This window comes from Lathamus discolor, chromosome 1 (assembly GCF_037157495.1).
Source record: "Lathamus discolor isolate bLatDis1 chromosome 1, bLatDis1.hap1, whole genome shotgun sequence".
Lineage (NCBI taxonomy): Eukaryota > Metazoa > Chordata > Aves > Psittaciformes > Psittacidae > Lathamus > Lathamus discolor.
In genome coordinates, this window is record NC_088884.1 from 130,491,791 (window position 1) to 130,517,235 (window position 25,445).

A 25,445-nucleotide genomic window follows, 5' to 3' on the forward strand; every position below is an offset into this window, starting at 1 on the left:
GGGGTTTTGAACCAGTGATTTGCACGGGATTGTTTGCTCATGCAGATAGCAGGTGGCTTACAAGTTTGTATTGGAGGTGTTGAGGTAAGTTAGAGTTGTGTAAAAAGGCCTCTTTGATGGTGATCTCAGCATGTCCATGCTGTTTTAAAATGTGGATTTAAGTGGAAATTCTGTCGTTTTGTAAATTGAGTTATGTGTAGTGGTTGGTTTATGCATCTACATAATTGCACAGTTCAGGTAGGTGAGTGGTAATTATCTTGGATAGATCTAAATCACCATGAAGAAGTTTTGCAAAGAGGTTTTAAGTTATTTTGTTTTGGCCTCAATCACATACCTTTGATCTACAAGTGGACCACTGTAATCGTGATATGAAGCCTACAAACAGCAAAGAATTAGAAAACCTATATATTGACTTGCATGTTCAATCAACTTCTATATGATCTCAGCAGGAAATTCAAAACAAAAGCTAATTTATGGAAAAATATGTAGTTCTAATCACAGTTTAGCTCTGTGGGGTTCCAAATAACACACTGCAATCTCCACATGCAGTTGCTTTCATCTTACATTCCAGATTTGGTGACATTCCAAAAGTTCTTATCAAACCTTATTATCATCTTTTATTAAGGCTTATTACATTTCTCCTTACTGCATGTTTGCTGTAATACTCTGTCATTCTTAATATGGAATTAAAAAGCTTTGATCTTTTCTAGCCAGTCATGAGATGGAAGTATGCAACACCAGTAGTTCACTACATACTATAAAATCCCAGCTCGGTGTGTCCTTTGAACATCACCTTAATTGGCCCCTGTTTCTTTTTCCTTTGGTCCTTAAGTCTTTTAATCAGACATGACTTCTTTATGCCATCAATATGCAAATAGATTAAGCATGTTCATATAGTGCCACTTCACTATTTTTACTAAATCTCTCAAGAGATCTGTGGGGTTTTGTTGTGTTTGGATTTGTTGGGTTGTTTTGTAACAAATAAGGGTTTTGAACTATAAAAATGGTTGTACCTGTTCATTGATGCTTTTGCCTAAGAAAGATGATTCCAATGAATTTTGAGACTTTACATGGACATTTCTTTTCTTAACACTTCTTTTTTACTAGGGCTGCAATCTAAAAGATGTCGCCCTGAGCAAGACTTCAGTTTGAGTTGTGGAACAAAAATAGAACAGATAAACACAAATGCGAGCCTCAGCTGTTTTCCAGAAAGCGAGTTTAAGGAAGGAAAGGGAAGGAGTTAAAGACAGAGAAGGAAGAAAGTAAAGAAATGCCTGAAGGAATACAGCGAAGTAATTATCCTGCAGTCTCAACCTAGTCTTGAAAAGTGTAAATCAGGGTACTTTTTTTTTCTCTCCCACAATACTTGACAACAAAATCATTGATTATGACTTTATTAGATAGGAACCCAAAATTTATGGAATGTTTTTCATGCCTTTGCATGAACTAAAAGAGACAAAACAACCCTCGTCTCAGAGGAGTCAGCAATCTAATATGCGCTTCCCCATCATTTCTGTACCTGTAATGATTTTTCAGCATCTTGTTAACTGTGAGCAACATTATCTGAAAAAAAAAACAAAACCAAAAGAACCAACCAAACAGCAAAACAAAAACAAAGCAAAAAACCCCAAAAAAGGTCTGTTCAGGAGAAAGCCCAGCATAATATTAAAAGACTGTTTAGGTAACACTGAAGACTGTTACATAATGGAGAACATTGGATGATCATCAGAATAAATATCTTATTTAAATAAGAGGCTATTGAATCTTTGTTTCTGTTTTAAGAAATCTGTATTCCCCCTTAAGCTTTGACTGAGATTCACATAATGCTGTTGACAGAATTAGACCATTGTTATATTAAAGTCCCAGGCTTGACAACTAAAATGAGACATCTAGCCATACAAGTCTAAATGTTCCGTCTTGGGGTGAATGTAGTAGAAATACTTACTCTAAGACTACCATGCATCTTAACAATTCATATGCAGCCATACTTTAAAATGGCATATAATAATCTTTGATTAGTGGCAAAGAAAGTAAGTTTATCCATAGAAGACAGCTGATACATCTTTGTTGCTGTATTTTTTTCTAGCAATTTTTTGTGACGTGTTTTGCAAATTCTTTGTTAAGAAAATATTGCAAGGGAAAATGAGGAGTAGAGTATAAAGGTTGGATTTATCTTTTTTTTCAGGTGAAACAGTAAAATCAATGGACCCATTTAACATTTGAGGATAAAAGGAAAGAGACTACACTTTTTCAGTTACTATATTGATCTTGATATATTGCTAAGTTTTTCGTATAATGCTATACTGATATGGTTTACATTCAAAATATAGGTTCAGAAATTTTTGTATGATGCTTCTGGTGGCTAACCCTTTGAGGGTGCTCAAAAGCATGCCCTTTTAAGTTATTTTGAATTTAGAGATAACAGGCTTTTTGTTGATTTGAGAAAAACAGTAATAAATAAGGAACTTGTCTAACTCTTAATTCGCTTTATTTGAAATTTTAATTAACTGTTTTTAATTCACTATTTGATCTGCAGCAATGTCCAACTCATACTATTATCTTAGAAAAAAGCAAACGAATGCAAATCACTGACAGTTGATTTGCACATCTTCTGGTCCACTCCAGGTCCTTCAGAATAAAATAGGTTTAGATTCTAATTATAGCTGCAAGAAAAATATATGGGAGATAATTTCAAAAACCACTTCAGTGTTCAAACATTTCATTTGAAAATGTATTGCCAACAGGGAGATGAACTAGAAGATAATCCTTCAACAAGATGGAGCAATAATTGCAATTTGCTTAGTTTAAATTATAATCTTTTTGCATTGCTTTAAATATAAATGATACTCACTTTTCCTTATGTGCAAGTGTGCATATATATTATTCTATTAATTCTGGGGAAGTAATTTTGTAAATCATGGTTTGAAAGCACCGGGACCCAGAAATGCGTAGCAGTCCTGGAAAATTGGTTCAGTATCTTAGCAAGAAGCTCCTCTTAAAACACAGCTTCATGAATAATAAGACTTGATTACCATACCTTGTAAAACACATGGGAGAAAGGGAAGAGGGTCATCAACATCATTCGGTTCCTCTTGACAGCTTTCGCCACAGTGTCGAGTTCTTTATGTTCATAGAACATACACCATACGCCTTCTCCAGAGGTCTTGGGGAGATGCTTGCTACTTAGACATAGCTGCTGGTTTTTTTAATTTCTGCTGTCAAGTGTTAATTTTCATCTGTTGCTATACTAGAAAGAGCTGGAGGAACATTGGAAGTCCATTTCCCAATTCAGACAACTCTGTTTCTATTTATTTCTACTTAAAGGAATCCTCCTGTCTGTAAATTATTTTTCCTTTGAAATGTGTTCTGTCATTTTTAGAACTTTCACTGCAAAAACAAGTTTACCGAATTCAGAATGGAAGGTGATGAATTACTGGCATTTCTGACCAGTACTTCAGAGACTTGAGACTCAGACTTCAGTTACCTCTCCAGTTACTGCAGGGCTGCTTCTCTGAATAAAGCCTGTGCTTATATGCATATGGTTTTGCTTGTTTGTCTTATCACCTGCATCTTTAATGGTTTCACTCGCATAGCTCAAATTTTGTTTGCTGTGCCCTTTGTTTTTTCATATTTTCATGAGCCTATTTGTCACTTACACTACTTAAAAAAAAAAAAAGATGTGCTTGATCCTGGTGAATTACAATAGAGAATCCCTTGAATTTTGACCAGCACAGGAAATAAGTTTCTCTGTTTTTTACTGCATATTGCTGCTCTTCCTACAAAGAAAGAAAGTATTCTTTCTTTCTGATAGCAATCATAAACCCTAACATTGTATGCACATTCACATATGTGGCCAAATCTTGTTTTCTGTTCAGAACTACATCCTCAATGCTGGAGGATGCCAACATTGAATTTCTTTATCAACTGCCTGTCCCTGTCCTCTTACCATTCAAGTGTTTTGAGGAGATGGAAAAAAAAATCCAGACAAGACCAGTTTTTGCTAAATGGAGAAACAGCTACCTCAATTGCTTTTCTGTTACACTTCTTTTTTGTGTCTCTGATAACTTTGGCAGAAGAGAGCTTTGAGCTAGTGAGCAAGGCAGCAAAGAGAAAACACTCCTCAGTCGAGTGCAGCAGGTAGTTGTCAGCTCTCCTAGTTCTAGTTCTGCCACATAGTTACGTAAATTACCCTGTCTTACCACCTACTAATAAAGGAACTGATTTCTTTTTGGATTGCTGAAGAAAGTCCCAAGGAGGGTTTTGAAGTGATAATACAGTGTGTTTGCTCACAAATAAGTTCCTTGTAAAGAGAATGCATAAAGCACAGCAGTACTAGCCTGAGAAAGGAGCATACAAGACAAATGGGCTGGCAGCTTTAAAAGAATGAAAGGGCCTGATAGCAGCAACTTCTTGAAGTATATTACTGTAAAATGCTTTACACAGTGTAATATAGTCATAATACTTTTTAAAGTGTTTAGCTGTGAAATGTATTCTTATTTGCTGTTTTGAGTGGAAATGAAGGCCTCGTACACTTGATTACAAACCAAAATAAGTAGACCTCAATTACACAGCAAAAGGTAAGATCGGCCAGGCTTGACAAAACAGTTTAAGGTGGTTTAGAAAACCTTCAGTGAGCTATGTGGTAACAGATGGTAAGATTACCTGGTAGCTTGTAACAAATGATAGCATTTTTGTGTTAACATCAATGCTACTGTAGGTATAAGTGCGCTCTAATCTGAGCTCTGAATCTTATCTTTTGAATCTCTCAGTCCAATTGGCTTTTCTGCTTTGCAGAAATATGGGAGGGAGGAGATGTTGGAGAAAGCTCAACTGTTGGTTTGCTTACTGCTCATATGCTTGAGATTTGTTCTGGAGAATTCAGCCATATCAACCAGCACCACCTAGACACTGATGCTGTGTTCGTGCCGAGAGCAGCGCAGATCCTAGAGGTCTTTCTCCTCTCTGATGTCTCTCCTTTCTACTCTGTTAGAGGGAACAGAGTCCTCACCATTAAAACTACCACTACACTGTAAACAGCTGGCCATAATGCTGATAATTTGACCAACAGCAGTACAAGTACCACCTTAAACAACTCTGTCAGTCCCAAGGTGAAATGCTATCGTAACTCTAGTGAGTGAAGATCTTTTGGTAGCTAGAAATTACTTTACAGAGTAGAGCTGGAGACTGAAACAGCAGAAAAGGCAGAGGATATCATCATCTGTTTCATAAAAAATCATCCTGTTCATAATGAGAAGACTCATCCCAGTCCTGGTGGGAGTAAAAGGAGGGTTTTGTTAGGGTTTAGTGGGCATATTCGCATTGTGACAACCCGTCTTCTCTCCCGTCCCCTGAGGCTTCATCCATGCTTGCAGCCGTGGGTTATTTGGATTGAGTTGTTGTCCCTGACCACATTCATCCCAACCTGCATGTCTTTTGGTTAGAGGCATCTGGCATTCTCAGACAAGTCCTTGCTGCCATCAGAGATATGTATGTCAGTATTGAAAGTTGTTCGTGTTAGTAGCCTCATAGATTTGGCAGACTTGGAACTAGTTACTCTTGGAAGGGTCTCTTGTGTTCATTGTAATTTTCTAACACCAAAATTAATGCCAAATGGAATGGGAATAACGGAGACCTGACAGGCAATATTTAATCCAAAAATCAAGAAACTGCTTTACATTAGATTTGGGACTAAAATAACATCTGAGAATAGAGAAATATATTTTACTTTATATGTTTTTGCTTTAATTTTGCTTCATATATCAAATTCTTTATAGAAAGAAGTAAACCTACCATTTCTCTGAACATAGTAGAAACAGAGAAGGGGATTGAACTTTTACATCCCCATCCCAAAAGTGGAAGAAAGTCTTCATCCTTTTCCAGACCTGAGGAAATCAAACAAATATCAAATATATACACCACTGCAGTCTACCTGCATCATTCCCCCTGTAGAAATTCAGAACTAGTTCATAACATTTAACTTCAAGGGCTCAGACCTCCGACTGAGGTGTGCTCTCAGTTTGCAGTTACCAGTACCAGGGGCTGCTTATCAGACTGGTAGGGGCATCAGGAACTTTTAACAGGTACCTTGCTGTCCTTGTAACACTGATAAGGGCTTAAAGTTTGCTTTATGGCTGGCTGAGAAGAGACCAATCTTAACAAAAATAGTGCCTGAATTTGTCTTAATCAGTCAATTTACCCATGTTCTTAAAATTCCCCATCGCTAACGAAATTGTGCCTTGTATTTTGATCCTGTATCAACAAGCCTAATTCTTTCACGTTCTCACATGTTTGTAGTAAAAGGAGAATTCTCTGAATTCCATAGTGCTGTCTCAGGGAGATTACATAGTTGAATTATTTAGTGTATTCGCACATACTGTAAGGTTTGGGTCACTGGAGTTGTCAAGCAGCATTTTTGGTCTACTTCAAAAATATTCTGATATTCACAGTCTGTGAAACAGCTGCATGTATCCATCAGTTCATTTTTGTTAGACATTGTTGATTGAGCTTGGTGCTAGTTCAGTCAAAGTTGAGAGAGCAGTAGTATTTTTTGGGGGGGTGCAACTGTTACTATCTTTGACAGTGAACTACCGTGAGACTCACATCAGTACACGCAAAGAAAAGATACTTGTCACTTACCTTGTAGTAACTATGGTTCTTTGAGTTGTAATCAATATAGATCCCACAGTCCTTGCCTTTGAAGTCTTCAAATTCCAGCTGTTTTGAGTTACGAGGGAACGTCTAGAAGGTCATGTTGGAACTTCCCCTTCTGATCTCCCAGTGGAGCATGAAGAGGCACAGGGCATGTACACAGCACCTGCAGACAGTGCTGTTAATGATGACCCGAGCTGTTATTTTTGGAAGGGATGCACTTCTGGAGTTACAAAATGAATGCCACTTTCTTTTTTTCTCCTGAAGAGTGATAAGAAGCTAGCAAAGTTAGGAGAGGTGATGTAGACCTCCAGACTGAAGACAAGAAATGTACTGGGTTTGAATCATGTTACTTAGTTATTTGCAGTCTTTCACTGCTGCCAGTGAGCTGGACTAGTATAACAAATAATAGAGTTTGACCCTAGGGATTTTGATGAAATATATTAAAACAGATACAGTGACCAGATGATTAATATATAAATAAGAATTTCAGCTGAGTTAGGCCAAAATAATAATGGCTAATTCGAGTGATGTGCCAGAAATTGTGGTGGTCAGATTTATGGTGTAACAAGAGATGAAAGGAGGAAAAAGAAATAAGGTTTTAGGGTCAAGGAACATTCTACGTTATTACGCTTTGAAAGGCAATTTAAGGTCTGAGAAAGAAGAGTAACAGTAGAGTCAAAGACTTGGAACAAAGAGAATATGTCATCTGTAGTGAGGATTTCAGTCTTTGAAACATTCAGTAATATGTCTTTGGTTGCACTGGTTTTCTGTTGTGTTGAGGGTAAGGGGGAGGGTTTAAGGCAAAGACCTGGCAGAAGGTCTTAGTTCTGCAGTGTTTGCTGGCTGCCTGACTGAAGTTCTGCTGATGCCTGTCTGTGTTAGGTAAGGGTTGGTCAATACAGAGAGATTGGAAGATCAGAGATGAAAGCAAACGGGATGAAGAATTGTTTGTCATTTGGATAGAAGAAATAAATAAATTCATAACATTTACTATAGCAGTGATCTGTTTCAGAGACAGACCAGAAGCGACAAGATACAGTGAACTGGTTTCCTTATATTTTACACTGATAGTCAAAATACATTACTACAGATTTTTTCCAGTGTATTTTTATTCCCAGTAGCACCTAAAGACTATTCTAGCTTTGGTGATAACTGTGGTCATGGAATGAGCAAACCCATGTTATACCAAATGCAAATTAAAGTAATTACAATAAAATGAGTTTTGCTGGTATCATAGAGTCATTGGAAGAGAAGGAAATGCAGCACAGATAGCAAGAAATTGCACTTATTGCATGCATTACAGTGTAGTATTAAGGTAATTTTTTTTCCATATTTTTGCTCTCAAAGTTTAGAAAGGGGCTTCATTCATTAATCCCCAGTGATATCAAGGTTCCTTAAGTAGTTCCCCCTAACACCACAGAAGGTTGACTCTGTTTTTCATACTTAGCTTAGCTAAACTTTTTCACATGGTATCACCTTTCTAATAAATGTGGTTGTGGGGAATTAAGTAGTTCAGAAACCTAGTGTATGCATTATCATTATCGGAGCACAGTGCCCCAGTGTCTGCAGCTCTGTTAATGGTCTTGGCCTCATTCTGTAGATTAACATGGGGAATGGGCACATAACTGGAGGTTGTACAGGGTGTTAGTGACAGCATGATAAGGAGTGTTCATGTCTTAGGTTAGCCCTTCAACACCCACAGAACCCTTCTTCCTCTCCTCTTGCATAGTTTCTTTTCCCTTTCTGCCTAACCAAAATGGATATGTCTGCTAGTGAAATCATTTATTTTAGTAGGTCATTTAGGAGCTCACTTAAATGATTTGTCTCTTCAGAAGGATCAAAAATGAAAAAAGAGAAAAGGATGTAATTACTGCTTATCTTTTTGAACATTGATTTGGGACCGGTAAAAGACTCAAAATGAGACTGGTGAGCTTTCTGTCAGCTGCATTCACCAAAAGCACTGTGTCATTAAAGGACAGTGATAGTAATTGCTTAGTGCCATTGCTGAGTTGAACTATTAGTCTGTGAATGCTTGTTCCTGTAATTTAATTTTTTAATGTATGTGTTGCTATTCCGCTGTGAAGAGTGGAAAGCCATTATTTGTACAATTTGTCATTGTGGTTAAGAGCATCAAATAACCTGTATCCTTTACCACCAGCAATGCATCTGTTTGGCCTCAACTGGCAGTTGCAGCAAACTGAAAATGATACATTTGAGAACGGAAAAGTGAATTCTGATACTGTGCCAACACATCCTGTAACAGTACCCGCTGGAGAAAATGGTAAGTGAAACAGGCACCAATTTTCTCTCCTTCTTTATATCTTACACCGACAGACTTTTAACACTTCTACAAAACTCTATTTATTTAATGGTAATAAAGAACATTTGTAAGTAATAGTAATTTTAAATAGATATGTAGATATTTCACAAGAGCACACTGTTCCTCCTACCTATCATGTTAAGGGAGTGATGGATCCTGGATGATAGTGTTGATCATACTAGGAAAGCTGGCTGTCAACCGAAATTCTTCATGGCAATTTGCATGTAATATTTTGTGAGGGTAGAAAACCTCTCTTCAGATCCAGAGAAGCAGAACCTCCGCTTACTTTAAAATCTTTGATAATGTAATGATTGTTGAGGGAAAAGGATTGTACTGAGGCTGGCTTGGACCATCCCGCCTGAGGGGCTGGAGTCTCATGCTGCAGAAATGGCCGCAACAAACTGAGGGAGCCCAAGGTGACAGGACACAGTATTTCATAAGGGGAACCTGACACCAGATTTCAAACTTCAGGAGTCCCAACGAGCTCTGTATAGTTTTCAAACCAAAGCCTTGTCCGTGACAGGGGGGTACATAATCTCTTTTTCTGGAGAGCTGGCACATGAAAAGGCATTTCAAGAAGTTTTTCCAGATTTTCGAAGCTACTTTCTTAGATGTGTTTAAAAAGCTAATCATGATCATGGTCATTCCTGCTCATCTAGACAAGCATGATTTGGTGCTGCCTAAGGTGGCATAAGAATGTGTGTTCTATGGCTATGATGAATTTTGTAGGCCATTTCAGTTTAGGTTCTCCAAAGTAATTTGTAAGCCATGATTATGATGAAGAAGCTTTCTATGCCGTGATGACCTTGCTATGGAATGGCTTGGGTTTTTCTCTACAGATGAGCTTTTCTTTCTTTTTTAATTTCTCACTGAAATTTAATAGGTCATGTATATGTCCATTTGTTTTCTCAAAGTCTCTAGCAAATAATATTGAATCTGAAGCATCTGACCAACATACAGAGTAAAAAAAAAAAAAAAAAAAGGGAAAAAAAGCCCTGAACTTTATTAATTTTGTTGTAGGAGCTTTTAAAATACAAAACACACAAAGGGATTATTTTTTATCGACCTTTTTCCGTGTTGCCCTTTAGGATTCTCAAAACATTTAAGAGCCTGTGCACTTTTGGCTAAAAGAGGCTTTAAAATCAATAGGTTTTGAATGGAAAACTTGATTTAAATGGTTGATGAATGCAGTGTTTGCTTCATTACACAAAAATCCATTTTCCCTTTCACAAGATAGAGCTGAGCTCCTTACCACCGAGGAGGAAGAAGCCTCTGCCAGCAGTTGACATCTTGAAATATTTTTCAAGTTATCACAGCTCCGAGTTATAGGAAGGACACAGCTCAGCTCATGCTTTTGTCACGTTTGTAAGCATGGGGGCTCCTCCACTAGGACTTTCTCTTTGTTTTTTCCTTCCATTTCCTTTACCCTACTGCCTTTTTTTTTTTTTTTTTTTTTTTTTTTTTGCACTTAGAGATTCATTATCTCTTTCTGTGTTCTTGAATGAATAGCAAAAAGCTACTGTATGGTTAATGAATATTGATGCTGCAGTGACAGCTCATCATGCCACTGTCTTCTGCCCTCAGTAGCCAGTATACTTTTTTGTCTAAAATATATACGTCTTTGTAAGTATTTTATAAATAAAAATGCTTCTTTTTCCCTTGATATTTTATTTTTATTTTCACAAATTAAAACCTGTTATACTTTACTTTGCCTCAAAAATAGAAGGAAACAACAAGTATATCAAATCCCATTTTTCCTTCCTTATGTTCCCAAGTACTGTACAGGAGAGCAGGGTTAATTCCATCCACTGTTGAAATGCTGTCCTCTGCAGAATATGTTAAACGGTCATTTATCAGCATACACCAATACTAAACATCAGACAGGTGAGAGAATATACATTTTAAATCACAAAAGAAAGGTTAAGCAGAAGGGAAAGTGTGATGGCTAGATATGAAATATAAGAAGGGGAACCCTGTGCTATCATACTAGTTATTGAAAACTATAAGGAAGTATCGGTAGAGCCTTGATTTGAAGATTTCAACAGCTGAACAACTTTCAGTATTGCCCTTCTTTAGCCCCTGGTAATATCCTGATACTCTGATATAGATGGGAGAAATTCCCAGCCTTGTATGGGCCAGGCATTTTCCTTGACTCTTATCTAAACCAGATAATCCTGAGCCTACTTTGGTCAGAAAATCATAGCCCATTGTATTCTGAATCTCAGATACTCATTTGCCATTCAGAAGTACAGGTACTTCGTGTGACAAATTAGCAAAACTAGAACCTGAAAATGCATACATATGACCTCTGGAGAAAATTCAGCTGTGGTTTATGTAGAAATAGATAGTCATAATTGACAGTAAAAGCATGTTAAATCACCCTGAAATGCAAATCATTTATTAAGTGAAGGTTGAGTCTTTGAAGAAGACTTTTTCAAAGGGTTTTTTTTTGCTTCTTTTGTGGATGATTTTTTCTTTTCCTAGTGCTTCTGTCTATATGAACAGCAAACTGCTGGCAACATATCACCTGATCATCTAGACAGGCATGATTCGGTGGTGCATAAGGTGGATAAGAATATGTGTTTTCTATGTCTATGATGAATTTTATAGGCCATTGCAGTTTAGGTTTTCCAAAGTAATTTGTAAGCCATACTTAATCAAATACAGGCATTTACTTGAGGTGCATCAGTACTCTATAGTTGGGTATATTTTCTATTTATATAATATTTTTTCTATTTCTGTTTATAAAATATTGTATATAATATTTTCTGTTGCCTAGAGAACTAGGCAATAGAAAAGAAAGGTTAAAAACCAACCTGTTTAACTATTGTGTTCTAGCAGTTGGTCACATCTCACATGTTGCTGGCTTTGTGTCATATAAAGTCTATGCGCATCTCAAATTATTTGTTGTCATATAAATTCTATATGCAGTTCAGAAACACAATAATGTATGCCTAATTGCAGATTTTTAAAAATGGGAAAAGGAGTGAATGGGAGGAGAGGAGTGAATGGGAAGAGGGCCATTTCTTTTGGCTTACTTAGATGCTCTTTTTGAGATTATACTCATTAAAATATGTTATATGTGCTTTAACATACATGTATGGAGCTTTTGGTTTTGTTTACAGTATCTCATGTTAATTAAAGGTATAGCAACTTCTTAATGAGATGTTTTTTTGTTTGTGGGGTTTTTTTGTCTAAAAATGTATGTTTTTAAGGAGGATTTTAATTTAATTTCTTGGAACAGTTGTTGCACAAGTGTGTATAGCAGGTATCTCACAGAAAAAGATCCAGATACAAGGTCATTCAGTGGAACAGGAGAACATGCTATTGACTGTAAATAGAGCCTTGCAACCTAATATTCTAATTAGTTCTGTGCTTGAAGGATGGAAAATTATGTGTGACACTAAACAGCAATTACTGTTGAGTATTTTTGTGTTTTGGATGTGCATTCATTTTTATACACAGTTACTTACAGTGTATTTTGTATTTTAATCTATAGAATGTTTGCAAAGAAGGAGAGAAAGTTTGTCTTCATGTCATTTTAGGGATATTGTGAATTGTTTTTCCTGTATAATAATCAAGTATTGTTTCTTGCTTTAAATATTTGTTTAGCTCAGGAGTATGTCCACCTTAACCTCAGACAGTTGAAATAAAACTTACAAATATTAAAGATAACAAATCTTTTACCTATTAATTACCCATAACGCATTGGATTATTAGTATCAGAAATGAATCATATAATGATTGTATATATTAGATAGTATATGATGCAGAAATTTACCATATTTTGTAAATTAAATAATAATATATATATAGCAATATAAGAGCAAATCATGATATAAATATTATTTACCTTTAAATATGTAAGTGTATATGTATTGCTGTCTCTTCGGGAGAGTCTGTAAAAAAAGAAATTTTGGGGGTAGGCAAGAAGTATCGTGAAGTAGAATATATTCAGGAGGATGGGTATTTGTCATGGTTTAGGCCCAGATAGTAACTCGGAACCACACAGCCATTCCCTCATACTCCCGTTGCTCCTCCCCCTTTGGGCAGGATGGGGAGAATCGAAAGAATGTAAACCCCATGGGCTGAGACAAGAACAGTTTAATAACTAAAGTATAATAAAACTAATTATAATAATGATAAGGAAAATAACAAGGGGAGAGAATATAAAACTAAAAGGGGAAAGGAAAAAAAAGCAATACACACAAGTGATGCACAGTACAATTGCGCTCCCTCCACCAGCCGATACCCAGCCTGACCTGAGCAGTGATCCAGGCCTTCCAGGTAACTCCCCTCAGTTTATACACTGGGCATGATGTGCTGTGATAAGGAATACCCCTTTGGCTAGTTCAGTTCAGGTGTCCTGTCTCTGCTTCCTCCCGGCTTCTCATGCACCTCCTCACTGGCAGAGCATGAGAGACTGAAAAATCTTTGATGAGGGTAAGCACTACTTAGCAACAACTAAAACATCAGTGTGTTATCAGCATTGTTCTCAGACTAAAGCTAAAAGACGGCACTGCACCAGCTACTACGAAGGAGGAAAAAATGACGGCTACAGCTGAATCCAGGGCAATATTTTAAAATTCAGCTTGTTATTTGGACTGTTACATCATTACGGAATTGTGTCAATGAATGTGATATCTCATATTTGTATTTAAAGCTGTGTATAAGAATTGTTACTGGTTAGAAAGTGAAAAGGAAATGATGACACTACTGAGATTCTTTGTACGCCATTTTGGTACGTCTGGGAACAAACAATAATTTAAACCTATTCTTGGGAGGGCAAACAACTAGTGACAATTTGAGAGAGGTGGTGTGGTGTTAAAGGAGCATGTGGCTGCAGGGTAAAACTACCTCTTTTTTGGTGAAGAAAGTGGGAGTCCATAGGATCATTATCTGCTATGGACAAGTGTTGAAGCCCAGTAACAGGCATTTCTGGCAAGTTGTTCAAAATGTGTGAGAAGGTCCACCTTTATCATGGATAAAGGTGCTTAATATGTCTAGTTCATCTTTTCAGTTGTAAGAGGTAGTTATTTTTTATTTCAAATGTAGAAATAGAGGAAGCTGCAGATCAATACCGCAAACAAGTGTTTATTGTTTAGAGATTATCAGTCATCAGTGTGTGAATTTTTACAACACAACATGCTTAAATTTAAAGGAACTGGTAAGATACAGTGCGTAAGTGAACTAAAATAGTGAATACAGATCCATCTTCTAGAATATGATATAAATATTGTGAAAGGTTAAGTCCAAAGTCAGAAAAGCAGCAGACTCATCCTGGAAAGTGTAAAAAAATGGTTTCTCCAAAATCAGGTATTTCATGGTCTCTTCTCAGTAGAACACTGATCAATATGATGATCCTGTAAGTGAGACATTCTCAGTAACTGCAAAACTGCTGTGGCACAGCTCTGATGATGATACAGGCTGCCACTCAAGGTCTTTCTGTACCTGTTTAATTCAGCAGCAGTCTGTGTTCATCATGGATGCACAAAAGGTGGCGAAGATCAATCTGTGACCTCACCTGGCATTTCAAATTTTAATCTAGTTTTTTACAGTCTTAATGTTTGCGAAAAGGTTGTGTCAGTTTGTTCCATCAAATGATGAATAATGTAGAATTTCAACATAAGAGACAGGGTAGCAACAGTGTTGTCAGTTCTTCAGAACACTTGTACGCAAACAAGTCAGCATCATTTCGACATGCTTACCACATTCGGATGGGTTTAGTTCAACCTTTATAATACACGAGCTGCTGAAAGAAAGTATCAAGTGGTAAGGACACAGTATACTGTAAGATTGTAACTACAGTTCCACTTTTCTTTATATTGCTTCACTCAAGGCTCACCTTGATGTGCCAGCTGCTTAAGTGTGACATTACTTGCTCCATGTTGACATGTGTTGATAAGTGAGTTCTTACACACATCTTTGCGTCTTAGCCTAGAATCATTAGTGCTGATTCCATCAGATCAAAGTAGGCTTTGAACCTGGGCCAGTTTCCAGGACTGCCTGTCTCCAGCCATACAGAATGGACGTAGTGCCTGAACATCAGATATGAGTCTTAGGCCTCAAACTCACCTAAACCACCCCAGATTTTAAAGCTGGGTGGTGATGGTTTGTGCAAACCATCTACTCTTAGTAGAACTACTTCTTAGTAGTTCTGCTTCCTGTGGATGTGACAGAAGGCACTATCACAATTAAACTGCAGTTTGTTTGCTGATGAGCTTTGAGAAAGTTTTGTAAACACTGGCAGATTTAACAATGTGCCTGTGTGGTACCACAAGGGGCAACATGGAGATCTGAGTTAGCATAGACCTGTGCTGTCTATGACATCCAGCCCCATGCTTTGTGGGATCATCAGCTTGGGCTGGAAGAGTTTTACCCCTTCCGTTTATTTGATGGTGCTTCACTGAGATGGCACAAAACCTGGCAGATTTGGATGATACTGTTCTCTATTCTAGCCGTAGTATAGATTCAGTCTCTGTTGACTGTGCTTACCCACTTGAACAAAAAATTTGTTGGGGGTATCTAGAGTTCATAACTTGATTTTCTTTTTTAATGCCACTACTAGTTGTCCAGTTTTTCAGTGTTAATGTTTGATATCATGTGTCTTTTGTGTGTTAGCATCTTTGCTTCTTCTGGGCATTTCCAAGCCATCATCACTGGCTTCCTAAGTCTAACTGATAGTTGCGCAAGTGCTTCATAGAGAAAAATTGTTAATGCCCTTCAGTGCTATGTTCTTATTGCCAGTAATTGGCCTGCAGGATAAATACATATTCATTATTATATAAGAAACAGTGAAAGTACCAGACTTTGACAATTATACATTTTATTCAGGAGACAGTGTGGATAAGGAGGTGCTAACAAGCTAAGGGCTGAGGGTGAGAAGTCGAGAGGATGTAGGCATGGAGAGCCTCCGCCTCTGGAAAGGATAGGGGAACACGTAAACAAAAATTGCCTACAGAGCTGTAGGCATTGTTAGTATTGTATAAGTGCTCTGATACGTAACATAGGAAAGACTGTATGTTAGTTCTCATGACTGCTTATGTTTATGTAGCTATTCTTCTTAAAATTGTATGCTGCATTTCCCTTTAGGTTTTGGTTTTTTTTTTGGTGTGAGACTTTATGCTCAAAAACATCTGTTAAAATACTTGGGGGAAAAAATGGATAGTTTCATGTAGATCCTAGAACAGTTTCTGTAATGCTAAGGAAGTTACAGTGGTTTTACTTGGTAGATATTTGTGGTATCTTTGTGTTTTTATTTCCTAATCAGTGACTTCCCTGAGATCTTATATTCAGAAAGGTTGTCAAGTAACATTTTATCTGAGGTGATACTAAATATTTGGCATTTTATATAAAGGATGATTGAAAGCAAGAAAGGAGCCCTAATTTTTTATCTCTTCTTATTCTAACCCATCAGGAAAATTAGGGGGATTTGCACAGGAAAACAACACTATAGATTCTGGAGAACTTGATATAGGCCGAAGAGCGATACAAGAAGTTCCCCCTGGGATTTTTTGGAGATCACAACTCTTCATTGATCAGCCACAATTTCTAAAATTCAATATATCACTTCAGAAAGATGCATTGATTGGAGTATATGGCCGAAAAGGCTTACCGCCTTCACACACTCAGGTGAGAACTGCTTTCATTAAATGTAGGACACCTTACTGAAAACTCTGAACTCATATCTTTTGTATCTTTTTTATTTCTCCGGATTGCATCCTTTTCCATGTTGCTGGGTTTTATTTTTACTTTTTATGCTTTACTGATCTCATGCAATGTCCAAAACATGTATATTACTGTAAGTAATGGGATCTGAAATGGGGAGGTATTCTTACTTATGCTGAATGCTGAATGCTGTGAGCGATGATGATGCTTTAGATATGTAGCTGTTTTATGCAGGATTTATAAGGGCTTTTTTCTTCTGTGGTATATAGACGTATCTTTAAAAACCTAAGTAAACAAATGCAGCATCTTACAGCCACACATGTGGTTGAGCATGCCTGGCAAAGAGCACATTGACCAAATTTCCAAGCAAGAAGACAACAGCTTTTTAAGGAAGTTTCAGTTTGCCCTCCAAGCAAATGCTACAGTATTTACAGCTTAGTGTCTCACTAAATAAATACATAACAGAAGAAAAAATGTAGTCTGTTCTACAAAGATACAATGAACTTGGGTTGTAAAAGTGTCAGTCTTCACTAGACATCTAGTGTCTTGAACCTTTGTTCTTAAGGATCTGGAGGATTTATTCTGGTCCACCCCTCAGAAGGTTTCTAGTGACACTTTTTATTGCATATGGTCATGTCTTTGCCTAGTAACAAAGAAACACTTTTTATCCATAATTACAGAAAAGTTGAAGTGTGAAAGAGCACATAGCCTTCTGAATCGGCAGGAGAAAGGGAGAATTGTTGTCTGAGATGGTATTTTAGAATCGATCTATCCAGATTTTAAGTCCCTCCAAGTTTATTTTCTTTCAGCTAGATATTTGTCCAGCTGCTGGCTCTGAACCACTTTTCTGCTTGAAAAAGGAGTTGCCCTCATGCTCTTCTATCCCAATTTGAGAATTACGCAACATCTTACTTGAGGTTTTTTTTCCAGTGCATGGGTTAGCCCTGAACATAAGTATAGCCACCTAATAGTGTAATTGGAATGAAGCTTGACTGATTATGCCTCATATGTAGTTGCAGCAGCAAATCCATAACTGTAAAATTCAAATATTTTCTTTCAGTCCCACGCATTTTTAAATTTGATTTGCATGATATTGTACTATTTATTTTGTTTTTTCAGGCATAGCCTTTTAAAGACCTACAACATAAAAATATTGCTAATTATGTCACCTATTTAAGAGTCACAAACCACAGAGGAAGAATTAGGGTCAGCAAAGGAGTTTCATGCAGCTAAAATCATACAATGTTACTTTAGCTTTATTTTTTAGTTTAGTTCCCATAAAACTACAAACAATTTATTGAATGTAGAAAATACACTTACATTTATTTAAAAATTTGATCCTCAAAAAAATGATTAAATGGATTTTCTTCAGATCTTCACATATGAACAGCCACCCTCAGGCTGACAACAAGCGCGAGAAATTCTAGCTCAAAGAAAATTGATTCAGAAAGTTATCAACCACTGGAAATAGGGCTTTGGAATACAAATGCCATCTCAATGATAACAATAATAACAGGAGCTAGGGGAATACATGTGTGGCAAGAATGAACAAAACTGAAAAAGCTGGTCTGGACTGTGAATTTGTATGAGAAGTTATGTGAGTAGATAAATCCATGAAGAATGATTCATACTTGATTCCCTATCCTGGCAAAAGGCTGAAATAAGAGTGCCCTTTATCCAAAAATTTGGGGAATGGGGGTAGCTGAATCTGTTTCCCATCCTGTTTTACACAGACTCCTTTGCCTTTAGATTCCTACTGCCCAAGTGCTTATGCATGCTTAAGTATGATACAACAGAAGGAATCATATGTGCATCCTGCTACTGTATCTTCTGTAGTTCCTATGACATTTTGGATGTATTGTTCCGAGGATATAGGTCAAGCTCTCTTGTCTTATATTTGCCTGGTATGTAATTAGAGAATTTTTTACAAACCATTTGACTGACACTTGATACCTTGAAAAATTAGGCTTGCTTACTTATCAGTGCCCTAGTGATCTTCTAGGGCTGCTGACGATTCCCAGGGGTGGAGGGTTATCAGGGTGTTTATACAGCCTTGAACCCGGTGATGTCAGGTTTCGGTGCCTGAGATAAAGTATGTATAATCTTCTAAAAACACAGTTTCTGTGAGGGGCTGGGGATTATTTTGTGACTGTGCTACTGCACATGGCGGGGGGGGTGGGGAATGGAGTAAAATATTTCTCAACAGTTTAGGCTGTTCCGCAGCGAAGTCCTAGTCACAGGACTTTGATGAAGACATAACTTGTTCTGGTAAAATATATATTTTACCAAAGTAGCCTCTATGGACAAAGTAAGGTATTTAGGCAAAAGAACATCTAATGAAATAGAACATTGAGTGGTTTGCAAGCATAAATCAGTTTATTGTTTTCTTATTTCCCCTAACCCTTATAGCTTGTACTGGCAAAAGTTCTTAACTGCAAGCCAAGCATAGCTGGCATGGACAGACTAACAGCTGGTTCTGGGTTTCCTTGCATTCTTCTGTCAACAAGCCAGCTTACTTGTGTAGCTCTAAATGTCATAGAAGCATAGTAGAAAAACACATGAATGTCCACACTGGGTCTGATCAAAGTGCCATGTAGCCCAGCGTTCTGGCTATGATGGTGGCCATTAGCAGGTATGCAGAGATTAATATAGCTGCATGACAGATTTGTGGTTATTCTTCCTACAATACACTCCCGGCTTCCAGTGTTTTAAAGCTGAAGGACTTCCTGAGTCAAAGGTGCTGTCTTTGTATTTTACAACCTTTGAAAGATTTCTTTTCCTGAGAATTTGCATAGTCACCTGTGAACCTATGGAAGCTCTTAGCATCCGTAACATTTGCAGCAAGGAGTTTCACGGCTTAACTACACTTCTCGCACAACTCCTCATTGTGTTTTGAGGCAGCCTCCTTATAGTTTTACTTTGGTACCCTGATGGTAGTGTTTTCGAAGAGGCATTGGACAGTTTCTCACTGATTTCTTCTCCATGCCACCCTTGATATATAGATCTCTAATGTCCTCAATGAGGTTTCTTTCCAGTCTATTTCATCATTCTCTGTATGAAAGCTGCTTCAGTCCTTTGATCATCCTTCTGCTTTTCTGAATGTTCTCCAGTTTTACTGCACCGTTTTTGAGACAGAGAGACCAGAACAGCACAGAACATAGCAGGTTTTTAACTGTGATGGTTTCATACAGTGCCTTTATAATGTCTGCTTAAAAAAAAAGGATAAAAACAAGCATGGAACTGGTACTTCCCTAGCACTCTCTACTGTAGCTCCAAGATCTTATCCCAAAGTGATAAAAGTTGGCTCAGAGCCCATCCCTGGATTGGATGGTAGCCAACAGAAGAGGGTTGTTTCATGAGGACTTTGAAAAGTAGGATCTCACTCGTATATATCACTTCATGTCTGTGTCTCCTGAATGCTATCTGCCCTTTTCTCCTAGTCATAGAGTGACAAGTGTTAATAACAAAACTTATGCAAATGAGCAACTGCTGCCTGTTTCTCAAACATCAGTATTTGAATTTTCAGATCTTATGTTAAATAATAGAGAACTGATTACTACCTGCACCCTGTAAGCATTTGTAAACTTTCCTTCCCAGCTGTCCCCCCCCAGTATCTTTACTAGTATTCCTCTGATACAGAGATGATCATCGTCTTTAGCTCCCTCCTTACACCTTCAGTGTTTCTATGAATGCCTGCCCTCTCTGCATCTCACCTTTGACTATAATGCAAAACTTGCATATTACATTTGCCACCTTGTCATACACTTCTCTCCCAGTCTGTTTATCCACCTCTTTTTTCTATGCAGTTGAAACCACACAGTGAGTAGAAGAGAATGGGAGTCCATCTTTCTATAGCTCTTCAACCTCTGATACCAGTTATCCTACCACTGCAAGAGACATAATCAAGTATGATAGAAATGAGCTTGAGAGAGTCCTTTAGTTTACACCCTCATTTTAGTACAGGATCAACTGTATCTAGACCATTCCTATCAGTTGCATTTTATTCAAAAAGAATAACAGAATGCAGTAAATTTGACTCTTACTGTGTCCCATAATCCAAAATAATAAGGAAACAGCGTGTAAGAAATGGTTTGATGTATTGTAATCAGGACAGAATTTTTGGTTGTGTTTCTGTATTCTCTTTAGACACCAAAATCAGTCTCAAGCACAGCCACTATGAGTGTGTCACAGACTGATCAGAGATGCATAGTTCTCTCTTTCTGGGGAATCATAAATAAATCAACCAGAAATAATTGACGGTGGCTGTCCATTCGAAACTCAATCAATGCAAGGCTGAAAGTCTTTGTGACACTTTCTAAAAATGTCAGTTCCATTGCAGCCAGAGAATCAATATGTTTATTTAAAGAGACTTTAACAATAAAAAAAAAAAGGACTTTGATTTACAGCAAAAACTGAGTAGAATGGTAGGGCAAATCAGCGCAGTTAGGTTCTATATAAAGGTAATTAATTTATCCTCATAGGAGGAAAATGAAATTGGTATGTTTTTTTCTTATTAAGAGAATTGTTTTTCCAGTCTGTTTCTGTTATCATTTCCTAACTATAAAAAAAAACAAACAAAAAAACCCAACAGCTTTTAAAAGGGTTAAGATCAATTACTGCTTTATTGCTGGGGGCCAGAATGAACAGTAAATTCCCATCTGCATGGCTTTTAAAATGTAGTCTAAAATGTTGTTCTGATAACAGCATATGTCCTTATTACATTACAAATACAAAATCATTCATTGTACCATGTTTGTCAGTCATTAGTTGTCAATCAATGTATCAAAAATACAGTTTGAGTCAGAAATTGTCCTCCTACAAAAATGTCCTTCCTAATGTCCGTAAATGACTTGTTAATACTCAGAACTCCCTGAGCTTTCTGGTTTTCAAAATATTAGTGAAAAACACAACCAGAAAGAAGTGTTATTGAGTCAGGCGGGAGGAAAAAAGAAAACGCAAACAACTGAAATTAGTTTTCTCTCTCATACAAAATAAATATTTAATTCTCTGACAAATGAGAATGTTGAGCGGGTTTGAATAATTGGTGCTCTCCCAAAATGGTTGCATTTGTTTTCATGTGGTGCAGAATGCACAAAGTGACAGCACACTGAGGTACTGGTTTCTGCACATCCTAATCATATTATGTTCTATTCTGTGGGTTCAGACATAGCTGGAAAAGTGTCTCAGGTGATAGAGGCATATTAACTATGCATTTCCTTCACATCCTGACTAGTAGGAAGATGACTACTGGGGAGGAACATTCTTACATTACCAGTGAATGTGGACCTGCAATTTCAGGAAGAGTACATAAGTGAGCAGCCTCACACTCACAGGCCCTTGTTTTCATGGGGGGCATCAACCACCCCAGTATCTGTTGGAGGGACGGTATGGCCCATCATAAGCAGTCCAGGAGATTCACTGATTGTGTGGATGACAACTTCCTCTTGCAAGTAATAGAGGAACCAACAAGAAGAGGTGCCATGCTTGACCTTGTGCTCACCAACAGGGAAGGGCTGGTTGGGAATGCACTCCAGGGCAGTCTTGACTGCAGTGATCATGAGATGGTGGAGTTTGAGATCCTCAGAACAATGAGAAAAGTGCAGTGAGGTCACTGACCTGGACTTCAAGAGAGCAGACTTTGGCCTCTTCAGGAGCCTGCTTAGTAAGGTTGCATGGGATATAGCCCTAGAAGGCAGGGGGGCCCAAGGCTGTTGGTTGATATTCAAGGATCACCTGCTACAAGCTCAGGAGGGTTGCATCCGGACTAGAAGGAAATGGGGCAGGAAGGCCAGGAGACCTCCTTGGATGGATAAGGTGCTGCTGAGAAAACTCAGAAGGAAAAAGGAAGCTTATAGAAGGTGGAAGTGAGGATAGGCGGCCTGGAAAGAATACAGGGACATTGTCTGGAAAGCTAGGGATCAGGTCAGGAAAGCTAAGGCCCAGTTAGAATTGAGTTGTACTTGTGCAAAGCGTTCGGCACTATTCCACATAACATCTTTGTCTCTAAACTGGAGAGACATCAATTTGATGGATGGACCAGCTAGTGGATAAAGAATTGGCTGGATGGCCACACACAAAGAGTTACAGTCAATGGCTCAATGGAGACCAGTAACTAGTGGTGTCCCTCAGGGGTCGTTGTTGGGACCAGTCTTGTTCAACATCTTTGTCAGTGACATGGACAGTGGGATTGAGTGCGCCCTCAGCAAGTTTGCCGATGACACCAAGCTGTGTGGTTCAGTTGACACACTGGAGGAAAGGAATGCCATCCAGAGGGACCTTGACACGCTTGTGAGGTGGGCTGATGCCAACTTCATGAAGTTTAACCATGACAAGTGCAAGGTCCTACACCTGGGTCAGAGCAATCCCAGGCACAGCTACAGGCTGGGCAGAGAAGTGATTCAGAGCAGCCCTGCGGAGAAGGACTTGCTGGTGATGGTTGATGAGAAAATGAACATGAGCCAGCTTCAGTGTGCGCTCACAGCCCAGAAAGCCAACCGTATCCTGGGCTGCATCAAAAGGAGCGTGACCAGCAGGTCGAAAGAGGTGATCCTGCCCCTCTACTCTGCTCTCGTGAGACCTCACTTGGAGGACTGTGTGCAGTTTTGATGTCCTCAGCATAAGAAGAACATGGAGCTGTTGGAACAAGTCCAGAGGAGGGCCACGAGGATGATCAGAGGGAGCACCTGATACAAAGACAGGCTAAGAGAGTTGGGTCTGTTCATCCTGGAGAAGAGAAGGCTGCGTGGAGACCTCATAGCAGCCTTCTAGTATCTGAAGGGGGCCTACAAGGATCCCAGAGAGCGACTCTTCATTAGGGACTCTAGCAATAGGAAAAAGGGTAATGGATTTAAACTTAAACAGGGGAAGTTTGGATTAGATATAAGAAAGAAGTTCTTTATTGTGAAGGTGGGGAGGCACTGAAACAGACTGCCCAAAGAAGTGGTAAATACTACATCCCTGACAGTAGTCAAGGCCAGGTTGGACAGAGCCTTTGGCCACATGGTCTAGAGTGAGGTGTCTCTGCCCACATCAGGGGGATTGGAACTAGATGATCTTAAGGGCCTTTCCAACCCTAACTATTCTATGATTCTGTAAGTCCTTAAACCCTTGTTCCAGGACAAAGGCTATCATGTTTTCTTTGGTCCCAGGAGCAGTTTCTGAAGGTCACAAGTCAGGGTGTAAAACCACAGATGTCTTGTTTCCAGTAGCAGATGTTATCCCAGCTCAGGTGAACCATCGTTTTCATATAGTGGCCTTTACTTTAATAGGCCCTGGATGTCATTCCATTTGAGAGACATCTCTAATGGTTGAGTAGATTGAAGGTTTGTGTGTTACTGTCACTTCTTACAATAAACATGTGTCAGAGTAAAACTGTGAACAGACTCAGCAGGAAAAGCAGACACTTTATACCACAAGAAAGAATGCTGTTTAATTTTACTACCTGTTTAATTTTGCTGTGTGCATACCAATATTTACATGATAAATGTTCAGAAGCCATGAGGGCAGACTCCCAGATAGTGTAATCAGTGCAGGACCCAGAGCAGATTTAGTCCTCCAGGTGATATTAGCCCTAGTTAGGAATAACCAGCAAAAAGCCTCCTGTTGTGAGCTTGTTTATTGTATCAGCCAAGATGCTGTTACATTTTTCCAAGCCCCACTGATAGTTGTTAACAAAGCAATCTGTGCTGTCCAGTGGCCTGAGGTACCATAGTTTTTGTCAGTTTATTATTTCCAAGAGTTGCAGTGGTTTATGCTTTCCATCTCCTCTTTTGGGCTTCTGTGATAGGAAGGGAAGCTCTTGCTGTTCTCCTTCCAGGACTCCAGACTGTCCAAAAGGGGAATCAAAATTAAACTAAAAATTAAAACTAAATTAAAAACAAAGTAGGTTATTGGTGTTGAATATTATTATCAACTCATATGCATATAACACATTTAGAAAGTTAGCTCTCACCTGTAATTCAGGTGGAAGTCATGACTGCAGACTCATTTCAACTGATGTTTTCTTTCCCCTAGTACGTGTAATAGGTTTATTGGCCACTTGTCACCGAAAAAATCACTCTAACAAGCATGAAGACTAGCTGGTAATTTTTCTTGAAGTCTTTGCAAGCAGCAAAGAAATAAGGGTTGGTTTCAGCTCATGCTTCCCTGCTCGAAGAGGAAAGTCTTGATCAAAATAAAAGCATATTGGCAGGACGCTGTGGGGAAGCTGGTGGTGCCACGTGTCATCCCTTGTATTGTCAATCTCCTGTCTGTTCTTCCCTGCAGTACGACTTTGTGGAGCTCCTGGATGGCAGCCGGCTGATTGCAAGGGAGCAACGCAACCTGCTGGAGTTGGAGCGAGCGGGGCGGCAGGCGAGGTCTGTCAGTCTCCATGAGGCAGGTTTTATCCAGTATTTGGATTCTGGCATCTGGCACCTGGCCTTTTATAATGATGGGAAAAATGCAGAGCAGGTGTCTTTTAATACCATAATTATAGGTAAGCATAATTTTCAAAGCTCTTACCAAATGCTAGGCTCTGGTCAAGTTTTTTAGGAATAGAAATAGGTTTTCGTAGTTAAATGATTTGGCTTTTTTTCACAGGTTTTCCGTTTATAGTCTCTTTTGCTAGTGAGAATAAAATGCAAAACGTGTATTTTAATTACTTGGTCTAAGGCATAAGGAGTATACCTTCTTGTAAAACAGTGCCTAAAAGGAGAACACTCTTTTGAAGCATTTGTTCAATGACACAGGGCTGACTTTTAAGTATGGAACTCATACAGTTTTACCATTATAATTTTAGCCTTTTTGTTAGAATGTAAACTCCTAA

At 38.3% G+C, this 25,445-nt stretch overlaps 1 protein-coding gene across 1 annotated transcript in view; it reads left to right on the forward strand.

The window, feature by feature from the left end:
• The window catches only part of TENM3 (teneurin transmembrane protein 3), a 422,372-nt gene that overhangs the window by 313,092 nt on the left and 83,835 nt on the right, over positions 1–25,445 (forward strand). Inside the window, exons 8-10 of the mRNA XM_065695099.1 lie at positions 8,810–8,932; positions 16,389–16,603; positions 24,905–25,115. Of these exons, the coding sequence (XP_065551171.1) occupies positions 8,810–8,932; positions 16,389–16,603; positions 24,905–25,115 (549 nt within the window). The remainder of the gene's footprint in view (positions 1–8,809; positions 8,933–16,388; positions 16,604–24,904; positions 25,116–25,445) is intronic.